General features: G+C 37.8%; 2 protein-coding genes across 5 annotated transcripts in view; one reads left to right on the top strand and one right to left on the bottom strand.

The window, feature by feature from the left end:
• Positions 1-3,297: 3,297 nt before the first annotated feature.
• On the top strand, positions 3,298-13,943 carry LOC107569355 (ADP-dependent glucokinase-like). 4 transcript variants are annotated; one of them, XM_016255436.1, is made up of 9 exons: positions 3,298-3,661; positions 5,594-5,831; positions 6,306-6,531; positions 7,258-7,320; positions 8,324-8,444; positions 8,630-8,826; positions 8,976-9,074; positions 10,522-10,904; positions 12,385-13,943. In XM_016255436.1, exons 2-9 carry the CDS (start codon positions 5,614-5,616, stop codon positions 12,560-12,562), a joined length of 1,485 nt encoding a protein of 494 aa, XP_016110922.1. In that variant the 5' UTR covers positions 3,298-3,661; positions 5,594-5,613; the 3' UTR covers positions 12,563-13,943. The 4 variants fall into 4 exon arrangements, with proteins under 4 accessions (XP_016110922.1, XP_016110919.1, XP_016110920.1 ...); XM_016255433.1 differs by having other exon boundaries at positions 10,519-10,904; XM_016255434.1 differs by lacking the exon at positions 12,385-13,943 and having other exon boundaries at positions 3,366-3,661; positions 5,595-5,831; positions 10,519-12,354.
• A 1,579-nt stretch (positions 13,944-15,522) lies between these two features.
• LOC107569348 (Bardet-Biedl syndrome 4 protein-like) overlaps positions 15,523-18,331 on the bottom strand; it is a 16,765-nt gene continuing 13,956 nt past the window's right edge. Inside the window, exons 10-13 of the mRNA XM_016255423.1 lie at positions 18,003-18,024; positions 17,580-17,649; positions 17,349-17,493; positions 15,523-16,219 (exon numbers count right to left, since the gene is read on the bottom strand). Of these exons, the coding sequence (XP_016110909.1) occupies positions 15,875-16,219; positions 17,349-17,493; positions 17,580-17,649; positions 18,003-18,024 (582 nt within the window). The 3' untranslated portion in view covers positions 15,523-15,874. The remainder of the gene's footprint in view (positions 16,220-17,348; positions 17,494-17,579; positions 17,650-18,002; positions 18,025-18,331) is intronic.

Raw genomic sequence — 18,331 nt, 5'->3', positions numbered from 1 at the left:
ACTCAGGGGTGCAGGATATAGACTCAGAATTGCGGGATATAAACTCAGGGGTGCAGGATATAGACTCAGAATTGCGGGATATAAACTCAGGGGTGCAGGATATAGACTCAGAATTGCGGGATATAAACTCAGGGGTGCAGGATATAGACTCAGAATTGCGGGATATAAACTCAGGGGTGCAGGATATAGACTCAGAATTGCGGGATATAAACTCAGGGGTGCAGGATATAGACTCAGAATTGCGGGATATAAACTCAGGGGTGCAGGATATAGACTCAGAATTGCGGGATATAAACTCAGGGGTGCAGGATATAGACTCAGAATTGCGGGATATAAACTCAGGGGTGCAGGATATAGACTCAGAATTGCGGGATATAAACTCAGGGGTGCAGGATATAGACTCAGAATTGCGGGATATAAACTCAGGGGTGCAGGATATAGACTCAGAATTGCGGGATATAAACTCAGGGGTGCAGGATATAGACTCAGAATTGCAGGATATAAACGTGGAATTGTGAGAAAGTCCGATATTTTTTCAGAATTGCAAGAAAAACAGTCTGAATTAAGACATATAAACTTGGAATTGTGAGGGGGGAAAGTCAGAATTGCGAGAAACTTGGAATTCTGAGTTTATTCCTTGGAATCATTACTTTTTTTTCTTAGAATTGCGAGAAAACAGCCTGAATTGTGAGATAAAAAGTTGCAATTAGTTTTTTTCATGCCATGGAAAAACAAGCCATAGTATACATACACGTTTGCCTAGTGCATTGACTACTCAGATTTAGATATCTGCTTTAAAATGCAACATGTCGCAAGTTCAAAATCCTTGTTTATACAAGTCATTCTCAATAATGTCTTGCTTTCCCCTTTTGCAGTGCACTGTTAAAGACGTTTTTCTGTGTCGCTTCATAAGTGCCTTTCAAATTCATTCCCTAAAGAGAACCTGCTTTATGTTTTCAAATGTTAAAACGGTTTTAATTTAGCTGTAGTCTAAATCAACAACCAGTTTATGACTTACACAATTTTCTGAGGGGGTCATTTTTTTGTAATAATTTTCTAGGTGAGTTTTGGCTCTCAGTCTGTTCAGGTTCACCTCACGAAACTGTCTGTTGACTGTAACATTGCCTTTTGAGACAAAACACTATCGTTTTTAATGATGAACGATTTTATCGATCACTTAATTGATTTATTGGTAAATATATTTATTACAACGATGGTTTCATTATAGGAGAGAGTCATATGTAGAGTTCTAGCTGTTAAATGATTAATTCTAGCTGTATTAAATCTAATAATCCAGTCCAAATGTATTTATGTCAAGAGGAATTAAAGCTAAATTAAACAGCATCAGCTGCTTTGATCTTTAGAGGGAAAATACCGCCACCTGCAGACCAACACGAGAACTCATTCTTGACGCTATTTTCATTATTGTACAAACATTGTATATTGCCTTAGTAAAATGACCTGGAAATATGGGGTCAGTTGCATAAACAAGAGACTTTGTTAAGACTGTGTATGTGTAAGAAACCACTGCCACTGTTCTTTTTTGGTTAAAGAGATGCTGATGAACAGAATCCAGCACTGTAGTGAACTGATGCAAAAGTGTTAGTATTTGCTGACTGTGTTCTTGTTTATTTTATAAACTGCTGCACTGCCTTCCGCACGTCCAAAATCCATATCAGGTAAATGAGTTCGTGCCTCTGGGGTTCACAGTAATATATATATATATATATATATATACATTTGGAAGTTGGAAAAAAAACTGTCATGCTCTACTTGTAATTGCATATCGACAAAAGTTCTATTCGGATGCAGCAAGTTTAATTGCTACACAAACTCTGATTAGTCTCATTTAAGATAATGCTGTAGATCAGGACATACTGTAATTTTGTGAAGGAACTGCAGGGCATTCATGAATTTAAAGAAAAGCGAATAATTAATTAAATCATAAAATGTCAAATTAAAATACATCTTTTTAAAATAACATCAATCAAAATAAAACACTTACTAAAAAAATGAAATATATTTTATTTGTTTACCTGCATGTCGTGTGACCGTTAACCAGCGTCACAGAACCCTAAACATGCAAATATGATACTTAATTATTTTTGTTATTATTTTTAATTATTTTGGAAGTAATTAAATTAGGTGAAAGAGGTTCAATGAGAAAAAATCCCTGCAAATAAGAAATATGTAACCAAGAAATAAAGTGAATTTGTGCATTTTAACGTGTTTGGAAGACAAAAGTCATGGTAATACATGGTTAAATAAACTACTGAGTGATAAAAAAAAAACTACTGTTCATCAGTAGTTGATGCAATGTTGAAATGTTGAGAAAACACTGATTTTTGTCAATCCAGTGGTCAAATGCTGTGGCCTCTCAATTTTCTGTGTAATTATAGCCACCTGACTATAGTGACCGGTCTTTGTGTGAAACTGGAAGACTTTGTGAGGGAATATAAGCGGTAGGCTATTTCAGAAAGGAACATTTAAAAGATGAAAAAGAGGCATTTGGGAGAATCAATAAATTGTCAATAATGTATTGCTATTGTGTGAATAATATGTAATCATGCAATCAATAAAAAGGTAACTAAAGTCTGATTACGGGTATTAAAATGTAATTTAATCTAATTAGACGTTCTTAATTTTTACATGTAATTTACCTGTATATATACTATAGCTGTATATATACAGTTACTACCTGTGTATATTTACTGTATATATATATATATATATATATATTTTTTTATTTTTTTTTGTCATTTAGCAGAGGCTTTTATCCAAAGCGACTTACAAATGAGGACAACAGAAGCAATCAATTGTAGCATTAAAACAACTAAAAACAGATCCAAAACTAAAAGCTACAACTACCTATACACATTTTAAAAATAAAGAAATTAAATAAAAATGACAAATGCATACAACAACATTTCAAAACTTAACATTTAAATGAAAAACAAAGCAATAAAGCTAAAAACAATTCCAAATATCAAAGAACAAAAGGTATGAGTATAATAATGATTCTAACATAACACTAAGCCAAACACCAAAAAAAGCAACTATATGTATGTACAACCACACATATAAATATATATATATATATACATACACATTTATAAATTCAATATATATATTATTTCATTTCCATGTAGTTTGTTGTTTATATATATATATATATATATATATAGGTGTGTTGTATCATTGTATTAAAAAAACTTGCTAAGCTCTGAAAACTTAGACGTGGCGCCGGGCAAAGATATTTTCACCTTGCGTCAGCGTCAGCACATCCACTCGACGTCATGTTCCGGTTACGTCATTGATGCTCGGCGGAGCCTCTGATTGGTTACTTTGGTTCGCTTTAGCTGCAGTTAGCCAGTATTCCTAAAGCCAACAACACAGTTTAGAACAAATTAAAGCGTTAAACGCTGAAAACAACATGCATTTTGGAGCTCAAATTAATTTTTTGGGTAATATAAATTAGCTGTCGGTTTGATTTTATTTGCTATTTTATCTCCGAGGGCATTGAGGTTGCCTCAGGAGAGAGTGGAGCGGCTAGCCACTAACACAGAGACTTTCCTCAACCAAACCAAGAAGGGTGACACAACAACTCAACTTCTCCACATACACTCTCTCTTTCGTGTCTTCTGCGATTATCATCTGTCAGGTCAGTGAGCTGTCCATCTGTTCGGATCGTCGAAGTGTGTTTCGATTGTATTATCTTACAGATAAAGTGATCGCACTGTTTATTGCTGTGTAAACTGATGGTGGCTAGCTCACTGATTTCACTCCAACATGTTACTCACTAATCAGAAATGTCATTTTAGCGACAGCACCATACAAACAACTCAAATGCTCCAGGTGATCATGTGTGATTTTATTTGTCGTGTTGATTTAAAGCCCCAAACATGAGCAGAAATGGGCTGTTAGCACTAGCCAGCTACTGGTGTTATTGAATTATGGGTTTAAGTTGCATAAATATCAGCTTTCAGTCTAATGAACCTGTCAAACAGAGATGGTACGGAGAGAGATCTGTGCACATGCACAGCTTACTGCAGTGTTATAAATAGATAAGCATTGATTTCAGTCTACTTCCTGTGACATGTTCAGTGTCCAAAATAACATGGTATTACTATGGTACATGTCCAGAAACGTAGTCCTACAATGATACTTGTCCAAAAGCATGGTATTACTATTGTATCATGGAAATACCATGTTTGGCGGATATGTTGAAAAACATGATGGGTGTGAAAAAACATGGTACTACCCATGGTACATGTCCAAAAACCATGGTATTACCATGATACATATGGGGGGGAAAGACATGGTTAAACTGATGGTGGCTAGCTCACTGATTTCACTCCAACATGTTACTCACTAATCAGAAATGTCATTTTAGCGACAGCACCATACAAACAACTCAAATGCTCCAGGTGATCATGTGTGATTTTATTTGTCGTGTTGATTTAAAGCCCCAAACATGAGCAGAAATGGGCTGTTAGCACTAGCCAGCTACTGGTGTTATTGAATTATGGGTTTAAGTTGCATAAATATCAGCTTTCAGTCTAATGAACCTGTCAAACAGAGATGGTACGGAGAGAGATCTGTGCACATGCACAGCTTACTGCAGTGTTATAAATAGATAAGCATTGATTTCAGTCTACTTCCTGTGACATGTTCAGTGTCCAAAATAACATGGTATTACTATGGTACATGTCCAGAAACGTAGTCCTACAATGATACATGTCCAAAAGCATGGTATTACTATTGTATCATGGAAATACCATGTTTGGCGGATATGTTGAAAAACATGATGGGTGTGAAAAAACATGGTACTACCCATGGTACATGTCCAAAAACCATGGTATTACCATGATACATATGGGGGGAAAGACATGGTTTTACCATGTTACATGTCCAAAAAACATGGTTCTACCATGATGCGTTCAAAAAATTGATTTACCATGATGCATATTCAAAAACATGGGTTAACCATGATACATGTTCAAAAAACATGGTTTTATTGTGATACATGTCCAAACCCCTTGGTATTAGCAAAGATACGTGTCGTGGATTTACCATGTTACATGTCCAATAAATGTGGTAAAACCATGTTACATGTCCAATAAATGTGGTAAAACCATGTTACATGTCCAATAAATGTGGTAAAACCATGTTACATGTCCAATAAACGTGGTAAAACCATGTTACATGTCCAATAAACGTGGATTTACCATGTTACATGTCCAATAAATGTGGATTTACCATGTTACATGTCCAATAAACATGGTTTTATCATGATACATGTCCAAAGAAATGGCATTGCAATTTTACATGTCCAAAAAACATGGTTCTACCATGATACATGTTAAAAAAAATTGATTTACCATGATGCATATTCAAAAACATGGGTTAACCATGATACATATTCAAAAAACATGGTTTTATTGTGATACATGTCCAAACCCCTTGGTATTAGCAAAGATACGTGTCTAAATAAACCATAGTATTACCATGGTACATGACTAAAAAAGCCATTAGATAAAGGCCCCAGTCAGAGCCCATGACTGAAGAGAAACTGTCTGATTGTGTTTCACAGGTTGCGTGTGTGTCGAGGTCATGTGGAGGAATGCTGTGCTGGTGGCGGTGTTGGCGTTGGGGATGGGGTATTTGTACCACACTGACCCGGAGCTGCCGGCCCGCATGCTAAACTACATCAGCGAATCCCTGCCGCAGATGGAGCCGAGTGGCAGCTCAGAGCTGGAGGAGGCCATCGCACGCGCCTGGCAGACCCTCATCACGGCGCCGGCCCGACGCTGGGCGAGAGTGGCAGTGGGGTGAGTTACCCTGACTGTGATCAGACAGAGCACACATTGTTCATTATTATCTTCTATGTTTTCCACATTCGTTCTTTAGATCCTCTGTTGTTTGTGTCCTTTTGTTCAGATTTCAAGATTTAAGATTTTTTTTGTCACATGCACAGTTATATATATAACAGTATTGCAGTAAAATCTACACCTGGTCATCTACTTACATTGTGCATTAAATATAAATAAAAGAGCTCAAAGTTAATTAAACAAACAAACAAACCATGTTTCTAGTAATAGGTTGTGGCTTATTTATTCATTCAGTTATTGATTTGTTTGTTCAGATCATCAATTAATGGATTCATTTTTTGATGCACTTGTAAGTTTTGTTCACATTTGCACAACATTTCGAGCCACATTCGTTCCTACACTCAGCAGGTCTGAACATGTGCAGGTTTGTTTGTTCTAGAGCCCTTCCCATCATGCCTTTGTTTCCTCTGTCAGGGTGAATGCCTGTGTGGATGTGGTGGTGTCTGGGGTGGGGCTGCTGCAGGCGCTCGCTCTCGAACCTGGATCCGGCAGAGACCACGAGATGCTACACAACAAAGAGGACCTGAAAGAGGCCTTCGTCCACTACATGGGGAAGGGTGCCGCCGCAGAGCGCTTCTTCTCAGATAAGGAGGTTTTTCAAAGGATCGCACGGGCGGCTGCAGAATATCCCGGCGCTCAGGTGCGAGAAAGCGTTTTATGACCGTAGGAGTGGGTTTTGCGGTCTCTATCACATTGTTTCCCCTCAGGGCATGAATAGAGAGTGATTGGACAGAGATTAGCTAGTCTCTGAGCACACTAAATCCTGTTCAACAGGTTTGACTGCTCTGATTCAGGCCTAAGTGTGGTGAAATTCACAGCAGATGCTGAAGTGTGCGACCTTTAATCTGTCTTTCCATTTAGACATCCACACAGCACTGATTCTGCATATGTCCTATAATATCTGGTTTAATTTTAGCATGTGCTGTAAATGGATCTGGCCCTTGAGATCCGACGGTTTAATTTGAATGCACGAGAGGGTCCGGAGGGGAATTGAGTTTCTGTGTCAAATTTAATTTGGCATAATCAGCAGTAATTAGAAGGCACAGTGGGTGGGCCATGAGTCTTATAATAGGCTATTTTCACAACAAATAATGTGCATTATATGAAAATGTTAATGAAAATTATATGCAGTAATTTAATAGTATTTTTTCTCATAACAATATAGAAAATCTGGCAATTTTATAAGCTCTTTCAATCTAATATTTGATAGAAAATCAGAAAATTTCCCAGAAGAGTTCCTTTTTTTTTTATTATATATATATATATGCTGAGTCACATTACAGAATTATTTGCTCCAAAACACACTTGTAATTGATCTTGTGCATTTTAATTTGAATTAAAATACTTTTTTCTTGTTTCTTGCAAGCTTTATGTGGGTGGAAATGCTGCTCTTATTGGCCAGAAACTGGCGTCTAACCCAGAACTCGTGGTAAGTATCTGTTGTACTACTAAACAAACTTAAACCTGGGCATCACTAGACGGTTAAAGGAATAGTTCACCCCAATGAAAATGTACTCATCCTCAGGCCATCCAAGATGTAGATGTGTTTGTTTCTTCATCAGATTTGGAGAAATGTAGCATTCCATCACTTGCTCACCAGTGGATCCTCTGCAGTGAATGGGTGCCGTCAGAATGAGAGTCCAGACAGCTGATAAAAACATCACAATAATCCACAAGTAATCCATATGACCCCAGACCATCAATTAATGGACTGGAGTGTGTGTGTGTGTGTTTGTAAGAAACAAATCCATCATTAAGGTGTTTTAACTTTAAACCATCACCAAACCGTTGGCCATTTGGCCAAAATACGAGTCCATAATCCATAATAACACTTCCTCCAGTGAAAAATCTCCTGTTGTCCTCTTACAAACCCACTCACATATTTGTTAAGAACTGTTTGGGCTTGTAAACGGTGCATCATCTGTGCAGATTTCTCTCCTGACTCAGACCAGACCTGATTCACTGGAGGAAGCGTGATTATGGACTCATATTTTAGCCTGAAGCAACAATTTTAAGTTAAAAACCCCTTAATGATGGTTTCTTACAAACACGCAGCTTTTGTCTTCACAAGACATTAACTGATGGACTGGAGTGGTGTGGATTATTGTGATGTTTTTATCAGCTGTTTGGACTCTAATTCTGACGGCACCCATTCACATCCATTGGTGAGCGAGTGATGCAATACTACATTTCTCCAAATCTGATGAAGAAACAAACTCATCTACATCTTAGATGGCCTGAGGGTGAGTACAGTTTCAGCAAGTTTTCATTTTTTGGTGAGCTATTTCTTTAATGATGAAAGTCAATCATGGTTTTATATGTCGAAGTGTCCTAAAATTCCTTCATACAATAACTATGATCACTTTTAAGAATGCAAAAGCAGCACATTCATACCTGATTATAGTTTCCTAAAGTGTGCTGTTTTCTCTCAGGTCCTGTTGTGTGGTCCGGTGGGGCCGAAGCTTCATGATATGCTGGATGAACAGATCGTAGTCCCGCCCGAATCTCTACAGGAGACAGATGAGTTCCACCTCATTCTGGAGTACATGTCAGGTGAGACTCGCTCAAAACAACATCTGCTAATCATAAATGAATCGTTCACCATAAGACCAGAAACATGGATTAAGAAAGTAAAAGGGTAAATTTTAATATTTTTCAAACATGGTCTTACCACTCGTCATGTTCTGGCTCATTGGAACCGTTGGGTTTTTGTGTCTCCTCTCTGACGCCCCCTACAGGTGAACAGTGGGGTTCTTCACGAGCTCCTCAGGCTAACCGCTTTATACTGTCTCATGACGTGTCCAATGGTGAAATGAGCACGCTGGAGACATTCGTGGCCAGTCTGGAGGAGTTCCAGCCGGACCTGGTGGTTCTGTCCGGACTGCATATGATGGAAGGAATGGGCCGGGATCTTTGGGAGGAACGACTGAAAGAGGTCCGAGACCAGAATCGCTCATTGTCCATCCGATTTAAAATAACAGTAATGCTCTGACAGAGTAACAGGGATATTTTGAGGTTTGTTGGACACTTCACTCCTGCATCTAACACATTAGTTCTCAAGCTCTGTGTTCTGACTTCATACAGGCAGTGGTTGCCATCTCAGATGTGAGGAACGAGGTGCCCATCCACCTTGAGCTGGCTAGTATGACAGACAGAGACTACATGAACCGGATCCTGCAGGAGGTAAATGTGTAGGTTTAATGAAGGCTGATGTTCAGTAGATATACAGGATATATGGTGCACATATGAAGGATTGTTGTTGGTGGTATACAGTAGTGTTGGCAAATGTGACTTTTAAAAGTAACACCATATAGTGTTCCGTTGCTACATTGTTACTTTTTTTAAATGATACTTTTCCATACCGATGTGCTACTTTTGTCCAAACAAGGACTTTTATCAAAGCAGTATTTGCAGACCTGGAAATATCATAGAAACATCAAAATAGATTACATTCTTAAAAAAAAAAAACTGCATTAAATTAGCATATTAGAATGATTTCTGAAGGATCATGTGACACTGAAGACTGGAGTAAAGGCCCGGGACACACCAAGCCGATTTCAAGGTTTATCCAGTGATGGCAACGACTGCGTCTGCACCAAAAAGCTGCTTGAACGCACCGCTCAGACTACAGCAGACTGCACACTAACACATGCGTTCTGCGCCTGCGTGAGAGGAATTGGCTGTCTGTATCAGCAGCTATCAGTAGTACATATTCATCATTCAAAAGAAGAAACCGAAACAAGGATATACGAGATATACGCAACGTAAACAAAGCAGTGCTTGCTTTCCCTTTTGAATATCAATTATGTTGAATTGATAACTATTGGTTTTAAGCGGCACATGTTGTCATGAAAATATTTGCATACTGGAATGCTTGGGTAAGATCGCATTACATTAGAACAGCCTTACTCGTTTACATCACTTTCGCTTTAATTCTGGGTCACTGACTTGTTCGCTAAACTGAACATCCAATCAGAGTTCTCACTCTCGCCGATTCAACATGATGAATCGGGCAAACTGCATGCTCACAGATGGCCTTAATGATGCTGAAAATACAGCCTTGATCACAGGAATAAATTACATTTTAAAACGCATTCAAATAGAAAACAGTTTTTCTAAATTGTAATGTTTCACAAATTACTGTTTTTACTTTATTTTTGATCAAATGAATGCAGCCGTTAAAAAAATCTTATAGACTCCAAACTTTTGAACAACAGTGTATATTCACAAAAGAATTTCACTTTTCTGAGTGCAAGCTCTATCATTAAACAAATGATGTATAAATCCTTATCATAAACAACTGGAAGATTCATTAGTCAAACGTGACCCTGCAGCACAAAAGCAGTGTTAAGTCACTGGGGGATATTTGTAGCAATAGCCAAAAATACATTGTATGGGTCAAAATTATTGATTTTTCTTTTATGCCAAAAATCATTTGTTCCCAAATTTGACCCTTATGACTGGTTTTGTGCTCCAGGGTCACAAATCTTTTCTTTGTGTCATACATGGAAGCTTTTGTATTTATCAGTCATTTAAAGAAAGCAACTCCAGTATTCTAGTGTAAATCAAAGCTGAACGACAAGGTTTGCATCTTCAGCATTCAGGTTCCTCCGTGCTCTTCTGTTAGCAGGTCATGCCCATCGTGAACTCCATCGGTCTGAACGAACAGGAGCTGCTGTTTTTGGCTCAGTCCGGAGGCGGACCTCACGCCGACCTCACTTCCTGGGACGGCATACCCGACGTGGGCCGCGTCAGCGACATCCTGCTCTGGGTCCTGGAGCAGCACGGCCGAGCGGACCCAGAATCCGAGGCCGATCTGACCCGGATCCACTTCCACACGCTAGCGTACCACATCCTGGCTACGGTGGACGGCCACTGGGGGAACCAGGTGGCGGCGGTGGCCGCGGGCGCTCGTGTGGCCAGCAGTCAAGCCTGCGGCCTGCAAGCGGTGGATATTACAAAGGTGGTCCTCAAGGCGCCTTTGAACTTCCACAGCTCCTTCTCAGAGCCGAGGGAGAGCCTAGCGGTGGACCCGACCCGACCGGTCACCATGTGGCGCAGAGGGAACGTCTCGTTCCATCTCACGCCGGTCCTGGTGTGCAAACAGCCGCTTAGGACTGTGGGATTGGGCGACGCCATATCAGCCGAAGGACTTGTGTTTTCAGAGGTCACGCCTCGGCCTGAGCTCTAAGAGACGCCTCTCGTCCATGCTGTTGAAGACACGTCCTCGTCGTTAGATCCTAAAGCTGGAGAAACAGACTCACAGGGCATCAAACGACAGAGCAAAACCAGTTGGAGATGCAGTGCACTGTCCTTTTGTTGTTGCTACTTTTGTCTGAAATCGCATTGTGAAAGACAACACAATGAACCAGCCGCTGCCATTTTTTTTGAACGGTTAATTTAACCAAAAATGAACGTTCGGTCATCATTCGCTCACCTAAACGACCTTCTTTATTCCAAAAGAAATAGTGCAGAAGTCAAATGGTTTTAGGCAAGTAAATGATGACAGAACTTTTATTTTTGATGAACTACTAACTTTTTTTAAAATTATGATAAGAGATCATACTCAACAGGTGCAGAAGACCTGCGGCTGCTATTGGGACGGATGAAAGCGAACGAGAGAATTATTTTAGAGTCTTATAAACATCTCAAATCTTCATTGAATTCCTAAACACTCCTTCATTTGGTGTATGAACGTTAATACGTAGCAGAACCAGAAGGCCGTCGATGCACTTCAGGTTAACCAGGTTTATCCAGTGATGTATTTTTTTAAATCTAGGTAACGTGAGGCTCTCTTATCTTAATGGAATTAAGCAGAAGTAATTAAAGCAATGTTCCCAGGGTCAACCTGAAAGTCGAAATAATTCCCGAATAGTTAATAGTTTAGATCACCAGCTTCCCTCGACGGTGTTGTGGCCATTATTCAGTGCACATATTATTAAGTACCATTCGTTATTCTAGTCTTAAACGTATCTTAATGTTGTTAAGGCTGGAAATCTAGCTGTAGGTTTGTGTACATTGGAGCCAGCATCATTTGTATATAATAAGAAGAGGAATCGTAATTTTCTTCCATCCATTCAGGTTTGATCAGCAGGTTATCTGTGTGAATCATGTACTGTAGGTGGCGTTAATGATGACTGTTTTATGATGCTTCCTATTTTTAAAGGTTACATGAATCTGTATATACAAAAGACGTCATTTATTCTTATTAGTCATGAAGGTTTTCAACCATGATGTACCATCCAAACACCTTTGACGTATGACTTTTAATGTTTTATTTGGGACGTACTAATTAATCTCGATTATGTGAATTGTCATCTGTCTTAACCCAGCCTTAAAGTTTGACAAGCCCATCTGAGGCTTTTTAACGAATGCATAGTTGTAGAAGCGTTGAGCAGTGTTTGTAAAGCAGTTTTGAAGTTAATGAACCACGAATGCTTTTATGAACAGTTTACACACAAATGTGTTTGCACAGCTCCTTCTCAGAGCCGAGGGAGAGCCTAGCGGTGGACCCGACCCGACCGGTCACCATGTGGCGCAGAGGGAACGTCTCGTTCCATCTCACGCCGGTCCTGGTGTGCAAACAGCCGCTTAGGACTGTGGGATTGGGCGACGCCATATCAGCCGAAGGACTTGTGTTTTCAGAGGTCACGCCTCGGCCTGAGCTCTAAGAGACGCCTCTCGTCCATGCTGTTGAAGACACGTCCTCGTCGTTAGATCCTAAAGCTGGAGAAACAGACTCACAGGGCATCAAACGACAGAGCAAAACCAGTTGGAGATGCAGTGCACTGTCCTTTTGTTGTTGCTACTTTTGTCTGAAATTGTGAAAGACAACACAATGAACCAGCCGCTGCCATTTTTTTTGAACGGTTAATTTAACCAAAAATGAACGTTCGGTCATCATTCGCTCACCTAAACGACCTTCTTTATTCCAAAAGAAATAGTGCAGAAGTCAAATGGTTTTAGGCAAGTAAATGATGACAGAACTTTTATTTTTGATGAACTACTAACTTTTTTTAAAATTATGATAAGAGATCATACTCAACAGGTGCAGAAGACCTGCGGCTGCTATTGGGACGGATGAAAGCGAACGAGAGAATTATTTTAGAGTCTTATAAACATCTCAAATCTTCATTGAATTCCTAAACACTCCTTCATTTGGTGTATGAACGTTAATACGTAGCAGAACCAGAAGGCCGTCGATGCACTTCAGGTTAACCAGGTTTATCCAGTGATGTATTTTTTTAAATCTAGGTAACGTGAGGCTCTCTTATCTTAATGGAATTAAGCAGAAGTAATTAAAGCAATGTTCCCAGGGTCAACCTGAAAGTCGAAATAATTCCCGAATAGTTAATAGTTTAGATCACCAGCTTCCCTCGACGGTGTTGTGGCCATTATTCAGTGCACATATTATTAAGTACCATTCGTTATTCTAGTCTTAAACGTATCTTAATGTTGTTAAGGCTGGAAATCTAGCTGTAGGTTTGTGTACATTGGAGCCAGCATCATTTGTATATAATAAGAAGAGGAATCGTAATTTTCTTCCATCCATTCAGGTTTGATCAGCAGGTTATCTGTGTGAATCATGTACTGTAGGTGGCGTTAATGATGACTGTTTTATGATGCTTCCTGTTTTTAAAGGTTACATGAATCTGTATATACAAAAGACGTCATTTATTCTTATTAGTCAAAGGTTTTCAGCCATGATGTACCATCCAAACACCTTTGACGTATGACTTTTAATGTTTTATTTGGGACGTACTAATTAATCTCGATTATGTGAATTGTCATCTGTCTTAACCCAGCCTTAAAGTTTGACAAGCCCATCTGAGGCTTTTTAACGAATGCATAGTTGTAGAAGCGTTGAGCAGTGTTTGTAAAGCAGTTTTGAAGTTAATGAACCACGAATGCTTTTATGAACAGTTTACACACAAATGTGTTTGTGTTTCGTGAATAAGGCAAGATGTTCAAAATGCCTCGGATCATGAACCTCATGGATTCGTTCTGTATTTCTGTAACACTTCGTATTGATGCTGTTAGTTTCTCAAACCAACAAAAGAGTTGACTTTTAACATCATTGTTAATTTCTCAACCTTCCGGCAAAAAGTGTCCATCACTGTATTTAGATTTGAAATCAGTGTTCGCGTGGTTCGAAATTACGAATGCATAGTTGTAGAAGCGTTGAGCAGTGTTTGTAAAGCAGTTTTGAAGTTAATGAACCACGAATGCTTTTATGAACAGTTTACACACAAATGTGTTTGTGTTTCGTGAATAAGGCAAGATGTTCAAAATGCCTCGGATCATGAACCTCATGGATTCGTTCTGTATTTCTGTAACACTTCGTATTGATGCTGTTAGTTTCTCAAACCAACAAAAGAGTTGACTTTTAACATCATTGTTAATTTCTCAACCTTCCGGCAAAAAAGTGTCCATCACTGTATTTAGATTTGAAATCAGTGTTCGCGTGGTTCGAAATAGGCAACATCATAGAGTCATGTTTTTTTAGTTTAATGTCACGTGAACTGGCTACTAATGGAGCAAATGAAACTTCATCAGCAATACTTGAAGAAGGTTTTGTTGTTCAAACACAGCAGACGTTGAGTCTTGGTGTGAGAAACTAACAGAAAGTTCACATTCATGCAACTTTTTAGACTATATGAAATGTTTTAGGGTTCTAGTTTGCACACGTGATTATGCAGCAAAGTCTTTAAGAGTTACCGGGCAAAACGTCCTTCAATCATAAACGTTAAGACTAGAAATATAAGCTCTGTTAAGTTGAGTATGGAATATTTTTATATAAATAAAACACTTCTGTACTGGGTATAAAATGACTCGGTTTCTTTGTATTACACAGCCTGCATCTTAAAAATAAATCTGCAGATTTGGGAAAAAAAATAAATAAATACCTAATTTGATGATGCTAAGTTAAAAAAAATTATATATTTTTTTTTTACAAAATACAAATAAAGATAATATATATTTGATTATATATAATTTATTTAATTGTATATATTTATATATATTAACCTACAATCTGCAAAGAAGTGAAAAATTGGAAATCAGGATTAGGCATAAAATAATGTCTTCACAATCTTCCATACATGTTAAAAAAAGGGCTGAGAAATGAACAAATAGTTGTAATCTGTTCGCATTCAGACAGGAATCATGTCTTTGCGGCAGTTTTTCTGCTGATTAAGGGAGAACACAAGACGACTTCACAAAATGCACAAATACACTGAAATGCATATTTTGTGAGAAAAAGTGATGTGCTCAAGCAGAATAGGCACTAATTTTGGATTATAAAACGGAGAGTTCCGGTCCTTGATTCTGATTGGCTGAGCCATGTTCGAAGCTGTTGTAAATGACTCTACAAACACACACCTTTGTGTACTTCTGTGTGCTACTTTGTAGCAACCACAACTGTTTCTGAGGAGCTACATTGTTTGGTGGAAGAATACTGTTTTTATTAATATCATTACACTTTATTTGCTCTGTTTTATTTTGTGAAACCTTACTACGTATATGGAATAACCGTTTTATAAAAGCAATAAGCCCCGTGAAGCCGTGCTTTACAGTGAATTTATAACAGCTTAAGGGGGTTTTAGTCACTCCGCTTCGCGTCGTACTACCTAACAACGCCCCTTAGCTGTTATAAATTCACTGTAAACCACGGCTTCTTGCTTTAATCAGCACCTCAAAATGAGCAAGAAATGAGTATTGGATTTCATTCAGCAAATATGATGCAGGGTGTGTAACCGTGTTACAAAGTACAAAATGATAATGACATGCTTTTTATGCACAACTTCCTTAAGCAATTATTGTTTTTCTAAAGGTGGAAAACACAAATTAATCATCTACATTAATATAATGCACCATTTAAACAGACACCTAAAGATTGTAACTTTGCACTTTAATTCACCTCTATATAAACGCTGTACATTGATAAGTTATAAACCCCTTCAGCTTTGGATATAGATAGAGCTCTATTCAGCTGCTGCTTTCGGTTTACTCTTCTTCTCTTTGAGTTTGGCTGGTTCGGCCGTCTCCTCATCCTCATCCTCGGGCTCTCCGGGAGTGACTGTAGGGGGAGATGGGGCGCTGCTCACATCCGCCTCGGGCTCTGCGGTGATCTGCATGCTCTTGCTGTAGCCTGCGGCTGAAGACATGGCCTGACCGAGGGCCTGGTTGGTGCCCAGGGGCTGCTGGGAGCTGCTGGGTTTGCTGGAGGAGGACCGCTGGCTGGTCTTGCTGTCTTTGCCCAGTTTGCTCCAGTACAGGTTCTCACCCGCCTGTAGAGCGGCGCCCAGTTTCTGAGCCATTTCTACCAGCTGTGTGAGAAAGAGACCAGAGCTCCTGTGATTCAACGGCAATGTGAGAATGTGTGTGAATCATGAATAATGAATAAATAATAAAAAAAAACATAATAAATACATTTATATATGATATATATATGATTTAAAAAATTTTTTTACATTTTATTAAGCAAACATTCTAAAAATTAAAAATTAATTAATTTAAAAAAAAAATTGTTATAATATAATAAGCATGTTTTCACATTCTCATTATTATAAATGCATATTTATAATAAAAATATATACAAAGATTTATATATTATTTAAATTGTAAAAAATGTATACATCATGGCATTTATTATACTGGTTTTAAATGATTTTTGTCACTATTACAGTAATAAGAACTGCAACACACACACTATATATATATAATTTGTACAAAATATATACTTTTTGTTTGTTATGATTTTTGGGTCAAGACGGGCCAGGACTGACGCTTAAATGTGATTCACAGATTTGTTGGATTTAACAAAGTTTGTGAGGATTATCAGCTTTAATGCTCTTATCAAAATAACAAGAGTAGTTAAAATGTTTTCAATCTTACAATCCTTTTACAATATAATATGCCTGCTTTCTCACAAATTCATATTATTATAAATGCAAAAATAATTATATTATTATTTAAATCATGGTATTATACTGAATCCGTGTATCATTCGATCATTCACTATGTTCACGCAAGAACTGTCATTCTGACTGACAACCGGAGAACAACAGATATTAAATAGCCTACTGTTAGAGTTATATAATGCAGTCTTGTGTTTTATTAAAATTGATTATAATTGATATCTCAAAAGGATATGCACTTGTGCGCAGCGTGAGCTACTGCGCACTCACATTGCAACGCAAGATTTTCATAAAATATGGAAAAGAACAAAAAAAAACAAAAAGGAGCCGTTTTCTCATTTTTCTACTTTCAATATTAAATCAAAAAAGAATGATCGAATGATACACGGATTATACTGTTTTAATTGTTTCCATGATTTTTGTCACTGTATTAAAGTAATAAGAAAAAATTAAATAATAACAGCAAAAGAAAAAATTAAAAAAGTACATATTTTGGGACACATTACAGTGATGAGAATTTGTGGCCAAAACGTGTTACCTCTGGGTCAAAGTCAGTGTTGCTGATATTCTCGACCTGAGCGTTGACTTTTCTCTCCATCTCCTGAAACTGCAGCAAGGCGGCCTTCTTATCGCCCTGATTATACAGGAACACCGCAAAGTTCAGGTTCACCAGCGGGTTTGACCTGCCAGACAAAATACTCTTACTTAAACTCAACTAGTTCTGTACATTGTAGATTCACCAGCACAGATCAGAGTCTGAAGAACATACTCATCCAGCAGAACCGCCTGCTCGTGAGACCTGCGGCCGTTATCTGCGTCGTCCAGATTGGTCAGAGTGACTGATGAGTGTCAGAGCACAAATCATAATCAAATTAAATTAAACTGGACCAATACTGATTCTCACATTTACACTGTTCTTTTACAACCAATAAAAATAAATGTTTTATTTATTAAAAATACAAGTGCATTATTGCATTATTATTTTTTATGTAAAGTAAAGCATTATTTAAGTAAATTAAGTAAATAGCAAAAGTAGAACACGTTACATGTTTTAAAAACTATTTCAGACAGCGGCAATTGTGATTAAATTATTATTTTGAATGCACTTTATTTTAGTAAAATAAGCTACCTGTTTAAAAAAAACTATTTCAGACAGTATTAGTTGTGGTTTATTAGTACGTGAAATATTTACCGGCCAGAAGCATGTAGATTTGCTCAAACATGGATGATTTTAATATTGAATATTTTATGGAAAATACATGATCTGTATTTTTTGTCTTTCTTAATTCATGTTTTCAACTTTTTATTTTTAAATTAATTTAATAAAAATAGCATACTGCATTATTATTTTTTATATAAAGTCACACATTACTTATAATTTTTTAATTAGTCAAAAAGCTAGTATTTTATTTAAAATATTACACCAGACAAGACAATTAAGTCTGTAAGAAAAGTAATATAATTTTTTTTAGGGGTTTGTTCAAATCTGAAATTGAGAGTACAAGTGAAAATATCTAAGCA

This window comes from Sinocyclocheilus grahami, unplaced genomic scaffold (assembly GCF_001515645.1).
Source record: "Sinocyclocheilus grahami isolate Dianchi unplaced genomic scaffold, SAMN03320097.WGS_v1.1 scaffold1337.1, whole genome shotgun sequence".
Lineage (NCBI taxonomy): Eukaryota > Metazoa > Chordata > Actinopteri > Cypriniformes > Cyprinidae > Sinocyclocheilus > Sinocyclocheilus grahami.
This window is presented reverse-complemented; position numbering and strand designations above follow the sequence as displayed.